General features: G+C 45.8%; 1 protein-coding gene across 1 annotated transcript in view; it reads left to right on the top strand.

The window, feature by feature from the left end:
- Positions 1-26,645, top strand: part of BAG1 (BCL2 associated athanogene 1) — a 110,267-nt gene that overhangs the window by 45,632 nt on the left and 37,990 nt on the right. The window contains exon 6 of the mRNA XM_029589883.1: positions 18,395-18,457. Coding sequence (XP_029445743.1) covers positions 18,395-18,457 — 63 coding nt within the window. The remainder of the gene's footprint in view (positions 1-18,394; positions 18,458-26,645) is intronic.

The following is a 26,645-nucleotide window of genomic DNA, read 5'->3' as shown; positions in this document are numbered from 1 at the left end:
TGTTTGTCCTTCGCGGTGGAAGGAAGCGGGGCGAACCAGCTTTGCGGGCTACCATAGCTCACTGGATTAAGGAGGTGGTCACGGGAGCCTATGTAGAGGTAGGAAAGCCATTACCTTCTCGGTTTAAAGCTCATTCCACTAGAGCTCTGGCGGTTTCATGAGCAGAAGCTAGACAGCTGTCTCCCATCGATATCTGCTGAGCAGCGATGTGGTCCTCCTTGCACATCATCTCCAGGTTCTATCGCCTGGATGCACAGGCCTAAGAGGATTCAGCCTTTGCAAGAGTGGTTTTAATTGGCCCGCAGGCAGCCTCCCGCCCTGATCAGGAGTAGTTTTTGTACATCCCATTGGTCCTGAATCCATCTGGCTACACGCTAGTAAATGGTGAAATTATTTACCTGATAATTTCATTTTCCTTAGTGTAGACAGACACTCAGCATCCCGCCCACGGCTGCCCAAGAATGGTGCCAAGGATTCGCCAATGGAGTAGATATCTATTCCGAGAGATTATGGGTAAGCTGTCATCCAGTCCCTAGATCAGGGCATCTATATATTTTTACTGGGGTTCAGTGTTTGGTTTAGTTAGTTATGGGTATCCGTTTTTAATCAGTAGAAGAGGACTGGAAGGCTTAGCAGTACAAGAGGACCGGAAGGCTCATCTGCATACTGCTCCCAGCATCCCCCGGGAGAGGAGTCCAGAGGTCACCGCAAGCGATCCAGGGATTGAATTCCACAGCCCCAGCTTCTAGAGGCCCCACACCCTATGCAGTAGAAGAGGACCGGAAGGCTTATCTGCAGACTGCTCCCAGCCTCCCCCGGGAGAGGAGTCCAGAGGTGACTGCAAGCGATCCAGGGATTGAAGCCACAGCCCCAGCTTCCAGAGGCCCTGCACCCTTTGCAGTAGAAGAGGACTGGAAGACTCATTTGCAGACTGCTTCCAGCATCCCCCGGGAGAGGAGTCCAGAGGTCACTGCAAGCGATCCAGGGATTGAATCCCACAGCCCCAGCTTCCAGAGGCCCCGAACCCTTTGCAGTAGAAGAGGACCAGAAGCATGCACCCTTCAGTTCTTTTGAAGATCAATTTAATGGTGGTTAAAGAGGATTGGTAAGTATAGCTTTGAGAAATCTTTGGTCTTATAAAAGTTTGGAGAAAGGTGAAATAGTGGGATATATTCTTTAGAGTTTGTTTGTGTCTAAGGTAAGTAATAAGCAAGTCAGAGAGAGTTAATTCTAGTATCTTTCCCACCCACGCAACCCTTGATTTTTAGGCGAGAGACACTTTCTCATTAAAAATCAATCAGGTTCTTATCTAAATCATACTATTGTACCAGCCCTTATTGGAATTTTAACCATCCCCTTGTAGGACACTAGCTGATTAATTAGTAAATTCACCTGTAAATTTAAAGTACTCTAATTCCAACTCCCATAGTATCCTAAACTTACTAGGAACTCAATAAAATTAAGATGAAGGCAGCAGACCAGCAGCAAGAGGGGGGCTTTCCAATCTTTTCCATTGAGTGTCACGTGTATGACTTTTTACCCGCCGGTGAGAGATTGTATGTGTGCACTTGGTGCAAAGACCTCCTGGCTCTCAGGGAACGAGTCTGATCTGTGGAAGCTAGAGTTAGCAGACTTGGAAGAGCTGAGACAGACAGAAAGGTGCACTGATGAGACCTTCAGGGACATAGTAGCCAAGTACCAAATCCAGTCTGGCAGCCCCAGTACTGCCTTGTATCAGAAAGGTCTCCCAGTAGGAGAACATTACCCTGGTGTAGCAGGAATTGATCCTGTAGCTCTCCAGGTGATGTATTGTCCTCTCGCACTGAGGACAAGTCTCCCAGGGCTACTGCCCAGGAGGGAAGGGTTAGGCCGGCCATCATAGTTGGTGATTCAATTATTAGAAATGTAGATAGCAGGGTGGCTGGTGGACATGAGGACTGCCTGGTAACTTGCCTACCTGGTGCGAAGATGGCAGACCTCACACATCACCTAGATAGGATTATAGACAGTGCTGGGGAGGAGCCAGCTGTCATGGTACATATGGGCACCAACGACCTAGGAAAATGTGGGAGAGAGGTTCTGGAAGCCAAATTTAGGATTTTAGGTAGAAAGCTGAAATCCAGAACCTCCAGGGTGGCATTCACTGAAATGCTTCCTGTTCTATGTGCAGGTCCCCAGAGGCGGGCAGAGCTCCAGAGTTTGAATGAGTGGATGAGACGATGGTACAGGGAAGAGGGATTCAGTTTTGTGAGGAACTGGGGGAAACTTTTGGGGAAGGGGGAGACTTTTCAGAAAGGATGGGCTCCACCTTAACCAGAGTGGAACCAAGCTGCTGGCACTAACTTTTAAAAAGGAGATAGAGCAGCTTTTAAACTAGAATAAGTGGGAAAGTTGACAGTCACTCAGCAGTGCATGGTTCGGAGCAATGTGTCCTTGAAGGATACTCATGAAATAGGAGAGTTAGGGCATCCCAACTGAGAGTTTCCAATAAAAGCAAATGTAGTCATTGGACCTATATGTAAAAAATCACCTGAGCTAACGATTTCCAAATTATCCCTAACAACTGAAAAGCAGGTTGTTAATACAAACAAAAAACACACTTTGAAATGTCTGTATGCCAATGCCAGAAGTCTAAGAAGTAAGATGGGAGAGAGAGTGTATAGCAGCCAGTCTTCTTCTGCCGTCATTTCTATGTTTCTATGTTTCTATATATGATGAGATTGACATAATTGGCATTACAGAGACTTGATGGAAGGAGGATAACCAATGGGACAGTGCTATATCAGGGTACAAATTATATTGCAATGATAGAGAGGATCAACTTGGTGGGGGTGTGGCACTTTATGTCCAGGAGGGTATAGAGTCCAACAGGATAAAGATCATACAAGAGACTAAATGCTCAATAGAATCTATATGGGTAGAAATCCCATGTATGTTGGGTAAGAGTATAGTGATAGGAGTATACTACCGTCCACCTGGACAAAATGGTCAGACAGATGATGAAATGCTAAGAGAAATCAGGGAAGCTAACCAATTTGGCAGTGCAATAATAATGGGAGATTTCAATTACCCCAATATTGACTGGGTAAATGTAACATCAGGACTTGCTAGAGACATAAAGTTCCTGGATGTAATAAATGACTGCTTCATGGAGCAATTGGTTCAGGAACCAAGGAGAGAGGGAGCTATTTTAGATTGAATTCTTAGTGGAACACAGGATTTGGTGAGAGAGGTAACAGTGGTGGGGCCACTTGGCAATAGTGATCATAACATGATCAAATTTAAACTAATAACTGGAAGGGGGGGACAATAAGTAAATCTACAGCTCTAACACTAAATTTTCAAAAGGGAAACTTTGATAAAATGAGGAAAGTAGTTAGAAAAAAACTGAAAGGTGCAACTGCAAAGGTTAAGTGTTGAACAGACATGGACATTGTTTAAAAATACAATCCTAGACACTCAGTCCAGATGTATTCCACGCATTAAGAAAGGTGGAAGGAAGGCAAAATGATTAATGGCATGGCTAAAAGGTGAGGTGAAAGGCTATTTTAGCCAAACAAAATCCTTCAAAAATTAGAAGAAGGATCCATCTGAAGAAAATAGGATAAAAAGAGGTGAAGAGAGAATTTGAAATGAAGTTAGCCATATAGGCAAAAACTCATAATAAAAACTTTTTAAAATATAACCGAAGCAAGAAACCTGTGAGGGATTAGGTTGGACCATTAGAAGACCGAGGGGTTAAAGGGGCTGTTAGGGAAGATAAGGCCATTGCAGAAAGACTAAATGAATTCTTTGCTTCTGTGTTTACTAATGAGGATGTTGGGGAGATGCCAGTTCCGGAGATGGTTTTCAAGGATGATGAGTCGGACAAACTGAACCAAATCACTGTGAACCTGGAAGATGTAATAGGTCAGATTGACAAACTAAATAGTAGCAAATCACCTGGACCGGATGATATGCATCCTAGGGTTCCTGAAGGAACTCAAAAATGAAATTTCTGATGTATTAGTTAAAATTTGTAACTTTATCATTAAATCATCCATTGTACCTGAAGACTGGAGGGTGGCCAATGTAACCCCAGTATTTAGAAAGGGCTCCAGGGGTGATCCGGGAAACTGTAGACCAGTGAGCCTGACTTCAGTGCTGGGAAAAATAGTAGAAACTATTCTAAAGATCAAAATCGTAGAGCATATAGAAAAGGCATGCTTTAATGGAACACAGTAAACATGGATTTACCCAAAGGAAGTCTTGCCTAACAAATCTTCATTTTTTTTGAAGGGGTTAATAAACATGTGAATAAAGGTGAACCGATAGGTATAGTGTATTTGGATTTTCAGAAGGCATTTGACAAAATCCCTCATGAGAGGCTTCTAAGAAAACTAAAAAGTCATGGGATAGGAGGCGATGTCCTTTCGTGGATTACAAACTGGTTAAAAGATAGGAAACAGAGAGTAGGATTAAATGGTCAATTTTCTCAGTGGAAAAAGAGTAAACAGTAGAGTGCCTCAGGGTTCTGTACTTGGACCGGTGCTTTTCAATATATTTATAAATGATCTGGAAAGGAATAAGAGGAGTGAGGTTATCAAATTTGCGGATGATACAAAATTATTCAGAGTAGTTAAATCACAAGCGGATTGTGATACATTACAGGGAGGACCTTGCGAGACTGGAAGATTGGGCATCCAAATTTAATGTGGACATGTGCAAAGTGTTGCATATAGGGAAAAATATAACCCTTGCTGTAGTTACACGATGTTAGCTTCCATATTAGGAGCTACCACCCAGGAAAAAGATCTAGGCATCATAGTGGATAATACTTTGAAATCGTCGACTCAGTGTGCTGCAGCAGTCAAAACAGCAAACAGAATGTTAGGAATTATTAGGAAGGGAGTGGTTGTTAAAACGGAAAATGTCAAAATGCCTCTGAATTGCTCCATGGTGAGACCGCACCTTGAATACTGTGTACAGTTCTGGTCTCCGCATCTCAAAAAAAGATATAGTAGCGATGGATAAGGTACAAAGATGGGCAACCAAAAGTATAAAGGGGATAGAACAACTCCCCTATGAGGAAAGGCTGAAGAGGTTAGGGCTGTTCAGCTTAGAAGAGACAGCTGAGGGGGGATTTGATAGAGGTCTTTAAAATCATGAGAGGTCTTGAATAAGTAGATGTGAATCGGTTATTTACACTTTCGGATAATAGGACTAAGGGGCACTCCATGAGGTTAGCAAGTAGCACATTTAAGACTGATCTGAGAAAATTATTTTTCCCTCAACACACAATTAAGCTCTGGAATTTGTTGCCAGAGGATGTGATTAGTGCAGTTAGTGTCACTGGGTTCAAAAAAGGATTGGATAAGTTCTTGGAGGAGAAGTCCATTAACAGATATTAATCAAGTTTACTTTGGGAATGGCCTCTGCTATTACTGGCATCAGTAGCATGGGATCTTCTTAGTGTTTGGGTAATTGCCAGGTTCTTGTGGCCTGGTTTGGCCTCTGTTGGAAACAGGATGCTGAGCTTGATGGACCCTTGGTCTGACCCAGCATGGCAATTTCTTATGTTCTTAAATCATGTTTTAAATTCGTCGGACTCCAGCTCCCGCTTACCTCCTCCTCCTCTGTCGGGGCTCTCGAGGCCCAATCGGGGTCAGAGCCCGCTCGTCCCCAACCCGAGCCGTGCAGAGGAGGCCACCGAATTTAACGAAACCGAAGCCAAACAGAACAGAAAAAAAAGGCGAAGGAAGCTCCTGCTCAGAGCTCACCTGGTGAGTCAGCTGCGCCCCTCGAAAGGCATTAGGCCAATCAGAAGGCGCCAATAAGCCCTTTAAATCGCGGCGACTCCCGCCGGGTGTCGCGCTCCCGAAGGGGCGCGACCTAAGGGGCCTGCCCCTTAGCGAGCCCCTTGGAGAGACACTGGAACCAGATCCAAGGCCCCTCTCGTAGTTTACTTGCCACTACTTGGGCAGTTCACAGAAGCATTCATCAACTCGCAATCAATTTACAGCAGCATCCAACCAGCACGCAGCCAAAATACAGCAGCATCCAACCAGCACGCAGCCAAAATACAGCAGCATTCAACCAGCACTCAGTCAAACCAACACGCAGCCAACCAGCACGCAGCCAAACTGCAGCAGCATTCAACCAGCACGCAGCCAAACTGCAGCAGCATTCAACCAGCACGCAGTCAAACCTCAGCAGCATTCAACCAGCACGCAGTCAAACTGCAGCAGCATTCAACCAGCACGCAGCTAAAATACAGCAGCATTCAACCAGCACTCAGTCAAATCAGCAGGCAGTCAAACCAACACGCAGCCAACCAGCACGCAGCCAAACCTCAGCAGCATTCAACCAGCACGCAGCCAAACCTCAGCAGCATTCAACCAGCACGCAGCCAAACCTCAGCAGCATTCAACCAGCACGCAGCCAAACCTCAGCAGCATTCAACCAGCACGCAGTCAAACTGCAGCAGCATTCAACCAGCACGCAGTCAAACTGCAGCAGCATTCAACCAGCACGCAGTCAAACTGCAGCAGCATTCAACCAGCACGCAGCTAAAATACAGCAGCATTCAACCAGCACTCAGTCAAATCAGCAGGCAGTCAAACCAACACGCAGCCAACCAGCACGCAGCCAAACTTCAGCAGCATTCAACCAGCACGCAGTCAAACTGCAGCAGCATTCAACCAGCACCAAACCAGCCCTCTACAGCATTCATTCAACGCTTATCTGACCTTTAACAGCATTCATTCAGCACCCATCCAACCCACAGCAGCATTCAAATAGCCATTCCGCTGGTATCTATAAGAAGCCTTCATTCAACTGAAAATGCCCTACCGCCCACGCACCTACAAATCCCTTATACCAATCATGATTTCCTCTACCACACAGTTTCTAGGTCTCACCTTATTTACCATCTTCCTATTTAACGCACAATCACTGACTAACAAAACTTTAATACTTAACGACCTACTGCTGGACTCAACTCCGGATTTTTGCGCCATAACAGAAACATGGCTCAAACCCACTGACATCGCACTCATTAACCAACTTCCAACACAGATCTACGACTTCTTCTCTATCCCAAGACAAAGAAAAAGAGGAGGGGGTATCTTTCTAGCTGCCAAAAAATCCTTGAGGTTCACACCCTATCCTATCAACACAAACACCAAATTAGAATTAGGATTGTTCAAATCAGAAGATCTCCAAATCCTTCTAGTTTACGCCCCTCCAGGCCTGCTAGAGTCAGACACCTCTCCCATTCTAGAAACTATAACTTTACACCTTAACCTTGACTCCCCAGCTATAATCTTGGGCGACTTCAATTTACATGTTGACAAAGTTCCCCTTTCAACGAACTGCGAAGCATTCCTCACCGCAATGTCCGCAATGGGTTTCAAACAACAAATCAACAAACCCACTCACAAAGGAGGACACACACTCGACCTCTTCTTTACAAATGCCTGCATATCCCAAACTAATCAACCTGACTGTCAACAAGTCCCATGGTCAGACCACTCCTTAATCACCACCAGTTTTTCCCTACCACAACCAGATTTTAAGCCGGACTCAAGACCCGCTTTCCTCTACAGAAAAACATGTAACTCTGAACTCCTCAGCAAAGTTATAGCCCCAGAACTACCATCCATCGATGTTTCTACACCTAATTCCGCTATCCAATCATGGACCAAAATAACAAAAGAAGTAGCAAACACACTTTGCCCACTGACCACCAAAAAACAGTCTTCAAAGGCATCCAAAAGACAACCCTGGTTCAATGACGAACTGCGAAATCTCAAAAACTACTTCGGCAGAAAGAAAGAAAGAAAATGGCGTAAAGCCCCCTCTCCAGCCTCACTTTCAGACTACAAACGCACGCTCCACCAATACAAAATCAGTACACAGAAAACAAAGAGAGACTACTATGCCCAACAGGTTCATCACATCATCTATGATTCAAAAGCTCTATTCGCCTTCGTTTCCAATCTCACCAAACCCATCACTCCTGATATACCACCCGAACTTTCTCAGACCAAAGCAGATGAACTGGCTCTTCATTTCAGTAAAAAAATCTCTGATCTCCTTAATCAATTGCCATTAACCACTAGCTCTCAAGATAACACATACATTCTCCCCAACAAAGATATCCAACTTAACTCATTCGAACCCATCACTGTCACAGAGATACAATCGGTGCTGAAGAAAATGAAACCTTCATCACACCCGTTTGATCAAATTCCCTCCAAAATGCTACTTCTCATTCCTGATATTATATCAAAATCTCTTGCTGAAATTATAAACTGTTCCCTGTCCCAGGGTATCTACCCAGATGAACTAAAAACAGCTTCAATCAAACCCCTCCTAAAAAAATCGAATCTAAATCCAAATGATCCCAACAACTTCCGCCCTATTTCCAACCTTCCATTCATAGCCAAAATAATGGAGAAATTTGTGAACACTCAACTTTCCAACTACTTGGAAGACCAGGGAATTCTGTCTCCAAACCAATATGGCTTTCAAAAAGCTGCAAGCACAGAAACACTACTTCTTTCACTCTCAGACTTCCTCCTCTCCGGAATCGATAAAGGCAAAGCATTTTTACTAATCCTCCTTGACTTCTCGGCGGCCTTTGATACCGTCAACCATTACCTCCTGCTAAAACAACTGGCAAATATTGGAGTGACAGCTACTTCACTAACTTGGTTCAAAACCTTCCTGGAAAACAGAGGTTACAGGGTCAAAATACATAATACAGAATCCCAATATCACCCCTCCACCAGAGGGGTGCCACAAGGTTCCTCCCTGTCACCCACTCTATTTAATATATACCTTCTACCACTTTGTCAATTACTCACAAAATTAAACCTGAAACACTTCCTCTTCGCTGACGACGTACAGATTGTGATCCCTTTAAAAGAATCAATCTCGATAACAATGGAATACTGGGACAATTGCTTACTAGAAATCAAACACCTCCTCAACAGCCTAAACCTAGTCCTCAATGCATCGAAAACGGAATATCTCCTTATAGCACCTGAAAACAACAATACTTTTTCAAAGCCTCCAACACTCCTACAAACCACACATGTAAGAGATCTAGGAGCCTTCTTAGATAATCGTCTTAGCCTCAAACCATTCATTAACAGAACTACCAAAGACTGCTTCCACAAATTACATATACTGAAAAGAATAAAGCCACTTTTCCACGCGCATGACTTTAGATCAATCCTGCAAGCAATAATCTTCTCTAAACTAGATTATTGCAATTCTCTTCTACTAGGCCTCCCAGCTTCCTACACCAAGCCTCTACAAATGGTACAGAACACAGCAGCCAGAATCCTCACAAACTCCAGGAAAATCGACCACATCTCCCCCATCCTCAAAGACCTTCATTGGTTACCGATCCACTTCAGAATTATGTATAAAACCATCATGATTATCTACAAGAACATCCATCAACACACTCAACTCGACCTACAAATCCCTTTTAAAAAACACACATCAGACAGACCCATCAGGGAACACTACAAAGAATCACTACAGGTTCCACATGCCAAAACCTACCATCATAAATCCTACAGCTCAAGAGCTCTCTCATCAGCAGGTCCAATCCTTTGGAACTCCATCCCACCGGACTTAAGACAAGAACCATGCGCTCCAACTTTTAGGAAAAGACTAAAAACTTGGCTTTTTAAAAAAGCTTTCCCAGATCTGGATTAAATTCCCCACTCATCATCAGCATAAACACAAAAGTTAGGAACTGTAATAAAAAAAAAAAAAAATCCCACTAACTTCACACGCAGTCACAACAACATTTTATTATACTTCACAACAATATCATATCTAATCATTTTGCTACACATCTTTATTTTATATTTTATAATATTATACATATTTATTAATTGATACAGCTGGTTAAAATGCTAATAGTCATTCTACAATTCCTCCCCTTTCATATCCAAGTTATTTGTCCATGTTTTTTTGTAACTTTCTCACATCCAAAATATTGTTATAATATTTGTTAAGTTTCATACTATATTTGTTGTTGTATTGGGAAATGTTCTTTACTTTGTTACTCTCTGCCTTTACTCACATTGTTAATTGTAAACCGGGTTGATGTGATTCCTATCATGAAACTCGGTATAATAAAAATAAATAAATAAATAAATAAGTTTTTTCAATAGTATGTCCACAGTGGATTTTGAAGGGAATACTGAAGGCTGAGGTCATTGCAGGGGTGTACCTAGGGTGACGTCAGCTTTGAACTCTTACTCCATCTCCATCTGCTGGCAGGGGAGCATAACCCATTGGTCCTAAGTCCATCTGTCTACACTAAGGAAAATCAAATTATCATGTAAGTAATTTCTCCATTTGCCTACTATTAAGACATCAGTGTATTCAGATTTGTAAATTGTTTTTTTGTTCTTAGTTTAGGATTTTTATTCGTATGGGGGTTGAACATGGTTGTCCTAAGTGTGTTTGGGGAAGTTGCTATTTAGGTTGATATGGAACCTGTGTGTGTGTTGGGGGGGGGGGGGGGGTCTATTGAAGGTTTTAGGGTAGAGTGGTAATGAGAGAGAGGGCATTTTGATATTCATTGGTCCATGGCAAAAAAATGTTCCCTTTTGAGTGATAGTAGGAATAGTTCAGGGTATTGCATGGTCCCCTCAAGATTTGTGGATATCTGTTTTGTTTTATGTTTTGTGTATTGTATATTTGAATGATCATTCTGTACTTCCTCTTGGGTGCTTTTGTAAAAGGACAGGCAAATTTAACTAATTAATGAAATGAAATAGCTGTCCTCATTGTGCTAGCCTCAGCTGTTAAGTGGACAATTCTGAATGGTTATGGTGGGTTCAGATGTATGTACAATGTAGGCCAAATACAGACATCCCAAATACAGACATCCCTTCATCTTCAGCAAGTTTTGGTTTGCCTAGCAACCCTAAATCACTGAGTCTGATTTAGTAAGCCTTAGTAAATGAAACACATGAATAAAACACCCATCCATATGTCCATTATCCTATGTTTTTTTGTTTTTGGGTTTTTTTTTACTGGAAAACATCCCTTTTCCTAGCGTGTAGCAGATGGACTCAGGACCAATGGGTATAGTGTACTCCTGATAGCAGTTGGGAGACGGAGTCAGATTTCAGTCTGACGTCAGCCCACATGTACCCATGCAGGAAGCTCTGCTCTTCAGTATTTCTCAGTCTCCTAAGCAGTTTGGGACTCTAAACATGCTTGCACAGTGTTAGAAAATCCAAACCAAAGAAGAAAGAAAAATCTTAACTCTACAAGACGAGCCCCGCTCTCCTGCGGTGATACCTAAGGGTCCCTCCCTCAGTCGAGAATTCCTGAGGTGATTTCCGAGATCCCTCAGAGGTAAGCTTCGGTCCGGTAGCCGGTTCCCGGCGTGGACTTAGCCCCTGAATGGCTGAGAGGCAGCAGGTGCAATACCGAGCGCGGCGGTGAAGGTATTCCCATCTCCCCCCGCAGCCGGAGACTGCCCGGCACGAGACCGGGAAGCGCTGAGACAAGGTAAGGTAGAAAACTTTATTAAAGTCTCCGGTCTCCAAGGCTCGGTGAGCTGCACAGATCGCCATCTGGCATCTATTCTATCGGGTTGAGCAGCCCCATCCAGGCTAGGCCCCAATCTGGTGCGAGGGTCCTTCCACGTGGAGACCCTCCGGGGGTGGGGGGTCGCCATCTTACCCACATGGACGTCGGCGCCATTTCCACCCCTTGATCGCTGTATTGTCCACACAACTGAGCTGTGCGCACAGTGGCGTGCACATCTGTGCCGGGCGCACAACGGCTCACGCATCTCACTAAGTACAGGCCTGCGCGCACAGCGTCGGCGCACCCGGAACGCACAAATAAGCCTCCCGGCATGCGCATAGACGAGTTTTGAACCACTCCACGTGCACAAATAATGGCACTGCTGGCCAAGAAAGCCAAGGGACAAGCTCTCTGCCCAGCCTGCCACCTGAGAGTGCACAACATAAAGTGGCCTCTGCCCTGTGCCTGCAGTGTGAAGAGGCTCTGGGGGAACCGAGGCAAGGCCCCTCTCAGCCAGTACAGGAATCCGACTCCACCAATCACAGTACACCGGACCTCTCTATCCCCGGCTCGGGCCCTCCTCAGATGGGCTCCTCTGGGAACACTACTGGATTCAATATAGACCCAGGGATCTTTTCCTGATGGAATTCTTCAAAGGGCTGCAAACCTTTGTCCAGGCGCAATCGGTGCCACCTGTGACACAGCCACAGCCTCCACCAGAAGAGCAAAACCTTTCAGGCCCCCCTCAACCTCCCCGAGAGGTGCCTCCTCCGGGCAAAAGTCTCCCCTTAGGGGGACACAGACACCTCGGAGGAAAAGCCAGACTCCCTGGAGGAAGGGGAAATCCCTCCAGGAACGGAACCATACCAAACCATGATGTGTTGCTTCTCCAAAGACGAGTTATCAGATCTCGTGTCTCTGAGCCTGAAGACGCTGGCCATCCCAGGCACAAGCACCGCAGTGGAGCCAAAGACGAACCCTGTTTTGGTCGGGCTCCGTCAGGCCTCATGCCATTTCCCAATGCTGCAGGCCGTACAACAACTGATTGACCTGGAATGGAATACTCTGGAGGCCAGCTTCAAAGGAGGACTGGCCCTAGAAACCCTATACCCCCTGGAACCCTCAGCCAAAGAACTCCTGGGGTTCCCCAAAGTGGACGCCATGGTCTGCGCGGTCTCAAAGCACACAACCATTCCAGTCGAAGGAGGTGCTGCACTCAAAGATTCCCAGGACAGACGTCAGGAATCAATCCTTAAACAGTCATTTGATGTCGCAGCTATACCCCTGCAGATCGTGCCTGCTTGTCGCTTTCCAGGGACGCAACCATGGCCGTCGAAACATTAGAACCAGCAATATCCTTCTTCACGGATGCAACCTCCAACCTGGTGCGCACGTCAGCCAGGGGCGTCTCACCCATAGTGGCAGCCAGAAGGCAACTCTGGCTCCGAAGTTGGTCAGCTGATGCGACTTCCAAGACAAAACTCACGAGAATGCCCTTTAAAGGAGCCCTCCTGTTCGGAAGCGAACTGGAGAATTTAACCAACAAATGGGGCGAATCCCCAGTACCTAGGTTACTGGAAGACGGGAACTAAAGAAACTAACGCCCCTCACCCCGAAGATCCAAGGGCAGAGGATCGCAGCGTTTTAGACCGTACAAAAACACATACCAAGCACCTCGCCCCGCAGGCAGGGGCCAGTCCTTTCGGAGCAGACACAACAAGAGGGGAGCCGGCTCAGTTCCAGGCCCCAGTCGCACCCCACAATGAGAATCAACAGACCCATCCACAGGAAGAAGGCATAGGGGGCAGGCTTGCCCTATTCTACCAAAGATGGGTCGAGATAACATTGGACAAGTGGGGCCTAACCATTATTCAAGAGGGATACTACCTCAACTTCCACAGAATCCCTCCAGACAAATTTGTGAAATCACCATGCCACTCCCTCTCCAAGAGGACGGCAGTGGAAACCACACTGACAAAACTGCTCACCCTAAAGGCGATAACACCGGTGCCCATGCACCAACAAAATACTGGGCACTTATTCCATCTATTTTATCGTCCCCAAGAAAGAGGGAATGTTCTGACCCATCCTGGACCTCAAGTCTGTCAATCGCTACCTGAGGGGTACCACACTTCACATGGAAACCCTACACTCGGTCATAATGGCAGTACAGCCAGGAGAATTTCTGACCTCTCTGGATCTGTCAGACGCCTATCTCCACATCCCGGTCCATCATGACCATCAATGCTTTCTATGCTTTGCGATACTGGACCATCCCTACCAGTTCCGGGCGCTGCCCCTCGGACGTTCACCAAAATCATGGTTGTAGTGGCATCGACACTAAGGAAAGAAGGAATCCTCGTACATCCATACCTGGACGATTGGCTGATCAGGGCAAAATCTCCAAAGGAAAGTCACCAGGCGACCACCACAGTCGAGAATCTTCTGCTGAATCTCGGATGGGTCATCAACACAACCAAGAACTGCCTGCAGCCCTCCCAATCACTAGAATACCTGGGAGTCCGGCTTGACACCAAACAAGACAAGGCCGTTCTTCCCCCTACAAGAAGGAAACCGATGGACCAGTTATGAAAACTGTTGACCTGTTTTCGCCCCAAGGTATGGGACTACTCCCAAGTCCTTGGCCTCATGACATCTACACTAGAAGTTGTCCCATGGGCAAGGGCCCACATGCGACCACTACAATGTTCCCTATTGTCGAGATGGAACCAGATGTCCCAGAACTGCTCTGTTCGCCTTCAGCTACCAGCAGAGGTGCGGACACAGCTCCAATGGTAGCTACAAGACCATCTGAGCAAGGGAGTAAGGCTATCCCCACCGACCTGGGTCTTGCTCACCACGGATGCGAGCCTACGAGGGTGGGGAGCCCACTGCCATGAACTGACGGTGGGACAAGGAAGAGTCTGGATGGAACATCAACCGACTGGAAGCCCAGACAGTCAGACTAGCTTGCCTTCGATTCAGTCACAGACTCCAGGGCAAATCTGTCAGTCATGTCGGACAACACCACAACAGTTGCCTATATCAACCACCAGGGAGGAACCAGAAGCCAACAGGTGTCCCTGGAAATAGACCCCTTAATGGCGTGGGCGGAAGCAAACCTACAAGAGATCTCAGCCGCCCACAACGCGGGAAAAGACAATGTCACTGTGGATTAGCTCAGTAGAGAGAGTCTAGATCCAGGGGAATGTATGCTGTCGACCACAGCCTTCCAGTTGATAGTAAACTGCTGGGGAACACCAACCATGGATCTTCTGGCAACCTGGTCCAATGCCCAAGTTCCCAAGGTCTTTAGCCACAGACTAGAACCACAATCCCAGAGAATCGACGCCCTCGTCCAGACCTGGCCACAGGAAGACCTGCTGTACGCCTTTCCCCCATGGCCACTACTGGGCAGGATCATCCGCAAGATAGAACACCCCAGGGGGCTAGTACTTCTAGTGGCCCCGGACTGGCCAAGAAGGCCATGGTACGCAGACATGTGAAGACTTCTGGCAGGGAAACCTCTGTGTCTACCCCCACAGAAGGACCTGCTCCAGCAAGGATCAATCCTCCACAAAGACCCAACTCGATTCTCTCTTACGGTCTGGCCATTGAGAGGACTTGCTTGAAGAAGAGCGGATACTCGGGGGCAGTGATTGACACCTTGCTCCGAGCACGCAAGTTTTCCTGGTGTGAGGACCGCGACGTCAAAATCCCCATGATCCTGGAATTTCTGCAGGACAGCTTGAAGAAGGGGTTGTCTCTCAACTCCTTCAAAGTTCAGGTGGCCGCGCTGGCCTGCTTCAGAGCCAAAGTGGACGGCATCAGTCTATCATCCCATCCAAAATTTTCCCGTTTCCTGAGAGGGGTCAAGCAAATCTGTCCACCACTAAAGTGGCTGGTGCCCCTATGGAATCTCAATCTAAGAACATAAGAACATGCCATACTGGGTCAGACCAAGGGTCCATCAAGCCCAGCATCCTGTTTCCAACAGTGGCCATTTCCAGGCCATAAGATCCTGGCAAGTACCCAAAAACTAAGTCTCTTCCATGTTACTGTTGCTAGAAATAGCAGTGGCTATTTTGTAAGTCAACTTAATAGCAGATAATGGACTTCTCCTCCAAGAACTTTTTCAATCCTTTTTTAAACACAACTATACTAACTGCACTAACCACATACTCTGGCAACAAATTACAGAATTTAATTGTGCATTGAGTGAAAAAGAACTTTCTCCGATTAGTTTTAAATGTGCCACATGCTAACTTCTTTCACTAATAGGTCTGAAATTTCATTTTTTAGTTCCTTCAGAACTCTGGGGTGTATACCTTCCGGTCCAGGTGATTTACTACTCTTCAGTTTGTCAGTCAGGTCTACCACATCTTCTAGGTTCACCGTGATTTGGTTCAGTCCATCTGAATCATTATCTATGAAAACCTTCTCCAGTACGGGTACCTCCCCAACATCCTCTTCAGTAAACACCGAAGTAAAGAAATCATTTAATCTTTCCACGATGGCCTTATCTTCTCTAAGTGCCCCTTTAACCCCCCTCGATCATCTAACTGTCCAAATGACTCCCTCAGAGGCTTTCTGCTTCGGATATATTTTTTAAAGTTTTTACTGTGAGTTTTTGCCTCTACGGCCAACTTCTTTTCAAATTCTCTCTTAGCCTGTCTTATCAATGTCTTACATTTAACTTGCCAACGCTTATGCATTATCCTATTTTCTTCAGTTGGATCCTTCTTCCAATTTTTGAATAAAGATCTTTTGGCTAAAATAGCTTCTTTCACCTCTCATTTTAACCATACCGGTAATCGTTTTGCTGCCTTTTTAATGTGTGGAATACATCTGGACTGTGCTTCTAGGATGGTTTGTTGTTGTTTTTTAATAATGACCATGCCTCTTGCACACTTTTTACCTTTGTAGCTGCTCCTTTCAGTTTTTTTTCTAACAATTTTTCTCATTTTATCAAAGTTTCCCTTTTGAAAGTTTAGCACAAGAGCTGTGGATTTGCTTACTGTCCCCCTTCCAGTCATTAATTCAAATTTGATCATATTATGATCATTATTGCCAAGCAGCCCCACCACCATTACCTCTCTCACCAAATCCTGTGCTCCACTGAGAATTAGATCTAAAATTGCTCCCTCTCTTTGTCTTTGTCTTTTTGTCATGGCACATCATCACCTCCTCCTGGTACCAGCACTTTCTTTTTCCTTCCCTCCCCCCTCCTGGAATCACCACTTCCCATCCTACCCCTGGCCACACCTTCAAGCTAGTAAGAAAAAGCTTTTCGTCTGCTGCTGCCTCCTGTGCTGGCTCTCTCTGAAGTTCAAACTTCTTGTCGGTTCCTGAACCAATTGCTCCATAAAAATGTCTTTTATTACATCCAGGAACTTTATATATTTAGCATGTACCGATGATGTATTTACCCAGTCAATATTGGGGTAATTGACATCTCCCATTATTACTACACTACCAATTTGGTTAGTTTCCCTAATTTCTCTTAGCATTTCACTGGCAGTCTCACCATCTTGACTAGACTTCCTGGCGGGAGCTTCCTTCAGACCTACTCGCGGTCTGTCACTACGGCTCCTGCCCTTGAAGACTGCATTCCTAGCGGCAATATGTTCAGCCCATTGCATCTCCGAACTTCAAGCACTATCCTGTCGGGAACCGTTCCTTAGATTCACACCGGGATCCATACAGCTCCGCACTGTCCCCTTCTTCCTTCCAAAGGTGGTTTCTCATTTCCATCTAAACCAAACCATCTTGCTGCCATCTTCAGACTCACGCCTTCTTCACCATCTTAACGTCGGCAGACTCCTAGTCAGATACCTGGAAAGATCGGAATACGTACGTAAGACGGACCACCTATTCGTCCTTCACTGCGGGAAGAAACAAGGGGAAGCGCCCCCGCGAGCAACCATAGCCCACAGGATCAAAGAAGTAATCAAGTCAGCCCACGTAGAGGCAGGAAAGCCTCCACCTCTACAAATCAAGGCCCATTCCACAAGGGCCCAGGCAGTATCCTGGGCAGAAACCAAGATGCTGTCACCTGCTGAGATCTCTCGGGTGGCGATTGGTCCTCCATCCACACCTTCTCGAGGTTCTACCGCCTGGATGTCAGGCTCGGGAGGACACAGCATTTGCAAGGGCAGTACTAAGTGGGCCACAGGCAGCCTCCCATCCAGTTTGGGAGTAGCTTTTGTACATCCCATTGGTCCTGAGTCCATCTGCTACACGCTAGGAAATGGAGAAATTACTTACCTGATAATTTCAATTTCCTTAGTGTAGACAGATGGACTCAGCATCCCGCCCATGGCTGCCCCAAAGTCCGGAAACCTCGGGTGACAATCCCCAAGTACAAAACAAGCACGGGTAAGCCAGGCTTTACCTCTAGTTTAAGACACCCATAGTGGCCGGGTGTCGGCGTTTTTTGGTTGAATGCACTGGCGGCCTCCAGTTGGAAATCAGTTCAACCAATCCAAGTAATCAAGTTAGCAAAACACACATATCCACAATTGCTTTTCGAGGAGAATACTGAAGAGCAGAGCTTCCTGCACAGGTTTATGTAGGCTGACATCAGATTGAAATCTGTCTCAGTCTCCCAACTGCTATCAGGAGTACACTATACCCATTGGTCCTGAGTCCATCTGTCTACACTAAGGAAAACGAAATTCAGGTAAGTAATTTCTCCATTGTTCAACTTGCATATTTTTCTTATGTTTTTCTTGCTCTTAATTGTGGAGATTATGTTGCTACTTAAGTTAGGCATTTGAAAGCAAACAAGCAGTTATTTCATGTTGCAGTAAATACAGATTTACATGTGATTTCCCTGCAGAATGTACCAGAAAATTTCAGTGACTGCAGACTCAAAAGAAAAGGTTTAGTTAAGAAGGTTCAGGTAAGTATTGATTGAAATAAACTTTTAAGGGTTCGGTATATAGATGTTATATCTGGTGGCTTAGTAGAGGGATCTAATTACATAGAATTAACCTAATATAAAACAGCCGTTAAACCTGGTGATTCTGTTCTATCTTCACTTTATGACCTTGAGAAAATCACATAATCTCCAGGACTCAAACGTAAGTAGTTATAGATGATCACTAACAACGGATTTTCTTTAAACAGTAGCTTTGTCTTTGTCATTCAAAAAGCCCTTTAAAAGAAAAGGTGGAGGGATGGCCAAAGAGCCTGAAAATGGTGATTTTTAAAAAGTAAACATTTTTACATATTGCTGGCAGAGTCATGAGTGGGACCAGCTTGGTCTGCAGCATTTTGTAGCCTATAAGCAAAATGTCTGGAGTGGAATGAGCCACATGTCAAACTGTCAACTGGACTGAGACTATTATGAAAAAAATATTTTATTTTATTTATTTAAATTCTTTTACTGTACCGATACTCAAGACGAGGTCTTATCGTACCGGTTTACAATAGAACAGGGGGAAACCAATTAACAACTATATAGAAGGTAAAGTTACATTAAACAGGGAGCGAAAACATGGGAGCTGGAGGACTGGAAAGATTTTTAAACAATAACAACTGGAGAGTGATAAAATAGTCAATGAAAAACAATAGGGTAGCGAGACATAAACAGCTAGATTGATCTCGGCTGTAGATTTATCTTAGGCGATTATTAACATATCTTGTGGACGGAGGAAACATGGGGAGGTAAGCGGGGGGGGGGGGGGGGTGGTGGCAGGGCAGGGACTAAGATGGGGAGGGGGAGGGGGGGAGGAGTTAGGGAAGAGATCAGAGGAAAGGTTGCATTTGGAAGAGAGTGATATCTTAAAAATATTTTTCCATCTGGTATATCATAAATATATTTCCCTTCTTTGAAGTTCAGAGAGTGAAGAAGACATAAATGTTCATTTTCATAGTATGTTATCTGTGAGAGACCTCTTCAGCCTTTAATTTTTTCCCACTGCATCTGAAAGTGGCACACAGAAAAATTAAAAATTCTAAACATTTTTTATGTATAAAAGGGCACTCCATTTTGAAAACATAGCTATTAGTGATGCTTTTTCAGACTAGTGCATCTGGGTGTTTGGCAATAATAATTCTTAAATTGGCTATTTTAGCAAAGCTGTTGCATGACAGTGAAAGGAGTCCTCAGATAGCTGTCAGTCAAGCCATGGCTATGCCCAAGTCTGGATGACTCTGTCCTGTTTCCTTTAGTGCTGAGAAAAAGCATCAGAGAGCAATAGTCAGTTGACACATTGCTGGAAGGCAGAGCTATCTGCAGTTGGGATTGCAGTCGCCTAAGCCCCAATGGGACCCTCATAAGCTTATTTAAATAACCACTTTTCACCCATTTAAGAATTATTGCGCAGTACTCACCTGCACCATAATAATTTGTAAATAAAACTTTTCTGTCAATAAGCAGGGCTGAATTAGTTATGAGATGTGGTGACATTATTTGGAGATACCGAATGGACTTGTCTTTCCAAGCTAGTAGAGCTTTTCCCGTCGATAGCAGGGCTGAATTAGCCATGCTGTCTGGGAAGCGTCGCGACCCGAAGTAGGCAGAGTCTCCTCAGCTAGTAACAGAGCTTTGACTCTGTGCGGCTGCGCAGTGGTGTTCCCGCGCAGTTTCCTCTTCTCTTCAGTTTCTTTTTTTCCGCAAGTGGGGTTTTTCTCCTCAGGAATTTTTTCTTCAGCGATTTTTTTTTTCACCATTTTTCACATTTTTTCCTTATATTTGATTTCCAGATGGCTCCGATGCCTTCTGGATTCAAATATTGCCAATGTGGCAAAATTATGTCTGTAACTGACTGACATAATTATTGCAACATTTTCTTAGGCCCATATCACGACCAAGCATCGTGTAGAGACTGCGGCCGCATGTCTTCTCTGGCCCAACGTCAAAGGGCAGCGAAGATGGAGCGCCTGAAGACTGGCTCCTATGCCCCACCGTCATCCATCCACTCTTCGCTGGGACCGGCAAAGACTGGTAAAGCCCACAGAAAACGGGCTTCTTCTCTAGGCCCCTCCGAAGCAGGGGCCTAGAGAAACCAAAACTACCCTCGATTCAAACCGGGGCTCCGGCAAAGGCTCGAGAGATGCAGGGAGATGGAGATGCGTTGATGAGTTCCAGGCCGTCAAAGCCAAAAAAACCCCATCATTCTGCGTTGAAGAAACGGGCATCTACGACACACGGCGCATCTTCGAAGCACGGCCTGTCTACGAAACACAGTGCAAAACATGATGTGCCCTCAATGCATACAACAAAACAATACTCATCTACGACACATCAACGGGGAGTGCTTCTGTCACACCACAATCTCATAGCAAGACACATCATTCTCTATTGAAGCATACTCCTACGAAAAGGACGGAAAAACGGAAGCATCAGGAGGACTCCTCTGCTTCCTCCAGATCTAGCCGAGAGATTGATGTGGAACTTCTCTCTACCGCAGAATCCTGTTCCTCACAACATTCTCCTTTGAGTGAACACTCTTTCTCAGTATCTCGGTAGTATCTAAATCCAAGAGATGTTCTCCCTCGCTACAACTTCCGTTAACCCAACGATACCACCATGCTCCATTTATTAAACCCAAAACCCAACTTGGGAATACTTCACCCGAGCATATTTTGTTAGCTGTCATTCCTCTTAAACACAAAAAACCAAGGTTACATATCCCTCCTCAGGGAACCCTTGCAGCATCTGCAATGTCAAAGATCTCAGAGGTATTATCCACCTTTTTTCAAGACCTAGAACAAGGTCAACCATTACCACCAGTGTTTTCTCCACACACTTCCACACACCTCCACACCCCCTTCACCAGAACCTGTTCCACAGGAACCCATCTCAGAACCGGTGCTCCAATCAGCAAGCCCTGCTTCAAAAGTATCAACCGTTTCTTCCAATTCTTCCACAGGACTGCCGTCAGATCCCCCAGAGAGACCACCGGAGCCTTATTCTCCTCCAGAGGAATTAACCTATGTTAAATTTATTGAGAAAGTAAGGGGTCCTCCTCCAGGTTCCAACAGGTTGGATCCCATATCCTAGATCTGAAATGATGGGCACTCTTAAAATTTTTTAAGCCCCTGCTGAACCAACTGCCCTACCACCGCATTCAGTCTTACAAAACCTCCTTTTAAAGAATTGGAAAACCCCTTTTTCCACAACTGCAACCTCCAGGAAAATTAATATTAAATACAAGATACGCAGTTATTCCATTTACGAAACTCCTCAACTTCCTCATCATTTGGTGGTGGAGTCCGCTCTTTCAAAGCAAAACGCTCCAGGCTACATTCAAATACCCCACCAAATAAGGAGAATAAATGGATGACTTCGCAAAGAAGGTTTACCATTCCTCAATGTTGACCTCTAGGATTCAACACCATCAGTTTTACATTACGCAGTACCTTGTTGAGACTACAAAAACTGTGCCCACTTTGCAGAAGATAATACCCTTTTCAGAAGATAATACCCTTTCTCAACAATTTCTGAACTTAGAAGAAGGGCTTAGACATCTGCTCAGATCAGTTTATGAATCATTCGAGTCAACGACAAGAGCCTCCACTTTGGCTATAGCAGCCAGGCGTTTTACTTGGCTCAAGTTGAGCACTATTCGAACAGATGTCATGACAAATTGGTGGACATTCCATGCGTGGGGGACAATCTTTTTTTGTGACCAATTCAGACACAGTCTCCCGACTGAAGGAACAAAGTGTAGCTGTACAATCTCTTACCTTCCCCTCGGAATCACACAAACCTCAGCAAAGGTTTTATCAATCTTACCGTTGTTGGTATTACCCACGTTCATATTCCAGACCTTATTCTCAGTATAGACCACAGCCATATGCTCCCCCTAGGTCCACACCTTAAGCTGCGCCAAGGGGAAGGCCCAGACAACAAAGACAGCAAAAGCAAACACTGGCGCTGCAGCAAAAGCAGCAATGTTCTTTTTGAGTACCATTTAGCCACCGCAACCTCCAGACTTCATAGGAGGTCGCCTCCAATTCTTCTTACACAATTGGAAAGCAATCACTTCAGCCCAATGGGTGATCAACATCATCGGGGAAGGTTACCATCTAAATTTCAAATCCATCCTGCTTCCTCAACAGTCTCTAATGCGGACTATACCCACCCATACATCATCCCTCAATGCAGAGTTAACCAAACTACTACTTCAGAATTCTATTCAACAAATCCTTCTTCAACATCAGAATCAGGGATTTTATTCCCCATATTTTCGCATTCCAAAGAAATCGGGAGGCCTCTGTCCTATACTGGATCTCCGCCTCCTGAATCAACACATTCAGAAAGAGAAATTCAAAATGACCTCTCTCAAAAACCTTCTACCTCTGATACAACACAACGATTGGCTATGTTCCATCGACCTGAAGGAGGCTTATTCCCATATACCAATTCACCCTTCCTCTTGGCAGTACCTCTGTTTTCAAATTCACACTACCAATACAAAGTTCTCCCTTTTGGACTGTCTTCAACCCCCAGGGTATTCACAAAATGTCTAGCAGTAGCTCAGCTCAGATAACTTTCGATCCAAATATTTCCTTATCTGGACGATTGGTTAATAGTGGCTTCCGATCCGTCCACTCTCAAGGCGCATATGTTACGCACAATTAAGTGCCTTCAAACGTTGGGATTCCTAGTCAACTTCAAAAAATCCCAACTACAACTTACGCAAGTACTTCAGTTCATAGGTGCTCTCATCATCATCATTGGAAGGATGCGCACACTTATGACATTAGCGAACAGCCTAATCAACATGATTCAAGCATCCGCATGCAAAATTCTTCAGCTTCTAGGACATATGGCAGCAGCCATCTACGTAGTCCCCCACACCAGACTTCACATACGTCGCTTATAGTGGGGGCTAAAGACACAGTGGTCTGTTTCTACAACCACTCAGCTGCAAAATTCGCATTACCAACACAATGAAGGAGGACATCCGCTGGTGGCTCTCTCCTTCCAACCTATCAACGGGAGCCCCTTTCAGTCTGCCTCCTCATCAACTAACACGAAGGACGCATCCAGGAAGGGTTGGGGGGCCCACATAGACAACCTGAAAACACAAGGTCTCTGGAAGCCACAAGAATCTGCGTACCAGATCAATCTCCTAGAGCTTCGAGCGAGTGATCTGGAAATCACTTCAAACCTTCTCCACTCAAATCCAACACTCAAACCTCATGGTGTATACCAACAACCAGGTGGCAGTGTTTTATATAAACGTGAAAGGAGGGTCCGGTTCTTGGATGCTGTGTCGGGAAGCACTTCGAATACTTCACTGGACTCTCAAGTTCCAAATCTCAATCCAAGCCACTTACCTTCCGGGCCTAGACAATATAACAGCAGATCATCTAAGCCGAGTTTTTCACCCACACGAATGGACCCTGAATCCAGAGGTAGCGACAAACATTTTTCAATAATGGGGTTTCCCTTATTTTTATTTATTTATTTGTTAAAATTTCTATACCGCTATTTGGTGGGAACCGTCATATCTGTTTACAAGCTTACATAAAAACATTTATACTAAAAAATCAAAATTTACAAATAATATAATGACAATTCTAAAAAGTTAAAAGCTTCATTACAATTTTCATAATAATGGCCTAACAGTAAGACATCTAGACAACGGCATTCAACACTGTGACTAACGCAACTTTGTTTCACCTCAGCCTTTAGTTCTTTTCTTTTTTGTGATTTTTAATTTCACAAATTACTGTCACCATCATTAAACGCTTGCTGAAAAAGCCATGTTTTGACTTTTTTTCTAAATGCCATTCTGTTTGGTTCTAGCCGAATGTCAACTGGTAAATTATTCCAAATTTTTGGAGCAGCACGTGATAGGGCTCTTTGCCTTACTGATGTTAGTTTTGCTGAGATCTTTCAAGGAATGGACAGTAAGGGGTAGATTTTAAAAGAAGCGCGATCAGCCTACTTTTGCTTGCGCATCAGACTCAAGCAAAAGTACGCTGGATTTTAGTAGATACGCGCGGAGCCGCGCGTATCCACTAAAATCCTGGATCGGCGCGCGCAAGGCTATCGATTTTGTATAGCCTGCGCGCGCCGAGCCGCGCTGCCTCCCCCCGTTCCCTCCAAGGCCGCTCCGAAATCGGAGCGGCCTCGGAGGGAACTTTCCTTTGCCCTCCCCTCACCTTACCCTCCCTTCCCCTACCTAACCCCCCCCCCCGGCCCTGTCTACACCCCCCCTTACCTTTTTCGGGGGATTTACGCCTCCCGGAGGGAGACGTAAATCCCCGCGCGCCAGCGGGCCTGCTGCGCGCCGGGCCGCGACCTGGGGGCGGGTACGGAGGGCGCGGCCACGCCCCCGGGCCGTAGCCACGCCCCCGTACCCGCCCCCAAAACGCTGCCGACACGCCCCCGGAACGCCGCGACGACCGGGCCCGCCCCCCGACACGCCCCCCTCCGAGAACCCCGGGACTTACGCGAGTCCCGGGGCTCTGCGCGCGCCGGGAGGCCTATGTAAAATAGGCTTCCCGGCGCGCAGGGCCCTGCTCGCGTAAATCCGCCCGGTTTTGGGCGGATTTACGCGAGCAGGGCTCTGAAAATCCGCCCCCAAGCCTTTATTGGCGGATCTCAGATCTCTCTGGGATGTATGTACCCTTATTGCAGCGTTCAGCCATTCCACGTTTTCCCATGTACTGCTTTACGGAGGATACATAAGGTTTTAAACTGTATTCACTGTTCAATTGGCAGCCAATGGAGTTCTCGCAAAATTGGCATAATGTGTTCCTTTCTCTTTGAACCTGTTAATAACCTTGCGGCAGAATTCTGCATGATTTTTGGCGGACTGAGTGTTGTATAGGGCAGCGGTTCTCAACCGGTGTGTCGCCAAGCACCGGCTGGTGTGTCGCGTGCTCCCGGTCTCTCCCACTGCTCTTTCTTCCCTGCTGCCGTTGCCGCCGGGCTATCAGCACGTTCAAGCCAGTGGGAATGGTAGCAGTGCTAAAAGAAGCTGTGGCATCCGTGGCTGGCCTTTTCTTCTTCCCGCGCCTGCAACCCCCCGGACCTGGAACAGGAAGTGATACGTGGTGCGCGGGAAGAAGAAAGAGCCGTGCCGGGTGATAAAGTAACACCGGCCGCTGCAGCATCGGCCCCCGAGCAATTGAAGCAGCCGGTAATCGAGAAAGGAGACAGCAGCATGAGCCTCCCGCGGTCGATGGAATTCTTCCTTCTTGGCCTGCGGGGGGTGGAGGAGGAGGCTGCTGCAGCTACCATTTGTGCTGGGGGGGGGGGGGGGGGGGGGGAGAGAGAGGAAGTGAGAGAAAGAGAGAAGCAGCCAGCCAGCCAGTGTGTGAGAGAATGTGTGTGTGATTGAGAGCCTGTGTGTAAGTGAGAGAATGTATTTGATCGAGATCATGTGTGTGATTGAGAGAAACTGGTCAGAGGATGATATATGTGTATATGTGAGAGACAATGAAAGTGACTGCTCAAGGAGATGACTGATGTGTATGTGAGAGTGTGAGACAGTCAGGGATGTGACTGGTGTGTGTGAGAGAGAGAGAAAAAGCATGGAAGTGAGAAATCTGGGTATGTGAGAAAGCATGGGAGTGAGAAGCCTGTGTATGTGTGTGCATGTATGAGAGAGAGACTGGTTGGTAAGGTGACTGGTGTGAATGTGAGAGAGAGAGAATGTGATTCAGGGAATGAGAAGCCTGTGCACGTGGAGAGCGAGCATGGAAATGAGAGACTGGTGTGTGTGTGTGTGTGTAACAGAGAGAGAAAGTGATTATGGGAATGAGAAGCCTGTACATGTGAAGAGAGTGAGCATGGGAGTGAGAACCTGGGTGTGTGTGAGACACAGCATGGGAGGGAGAAGCCTGTATATGTAAGACAGAACATGGAAGTGAGAAGCCTGTGTGTGTGTATGCATGAGAGAGATCAGGTGACGTGTGTGTGTGTGTGTGTGTGTGTGTGTGTGAGAGAGAGAGAAAGTGATTATGGGAATGAGAAGCCTGTGCATGTGAAGAGTGAGCATGGGAGTGAAAAAGCTGGGAGTGTGTGATACAGCATGGGAGTGAGAAGCCTGTATATCTGAAAGAGAACATGGGAGTGGGAAGCCTGTGTGTGTATGCATGAGAGAGATCAGGTGACTGGT

This window comes from Rhinatrema bivittatum, chromosome 2 (genome assembly GCF_901001135.1).
Source record: "Rhinatrema bivittatum chromosome 2, aRhiBiv1.1, whole genome shotgun sequence".
NCBI lineage: Eukaryota > Metazoa > Chordata > Amphibia > Gymnophiona > Rhinatrematidae > Rhinatrema > Rhinatrema bivittatum.
Note: the sequence above shows the minus strand (reverse complement) of the source record. Positions and strands in the feature narration are given on the sequence as shown.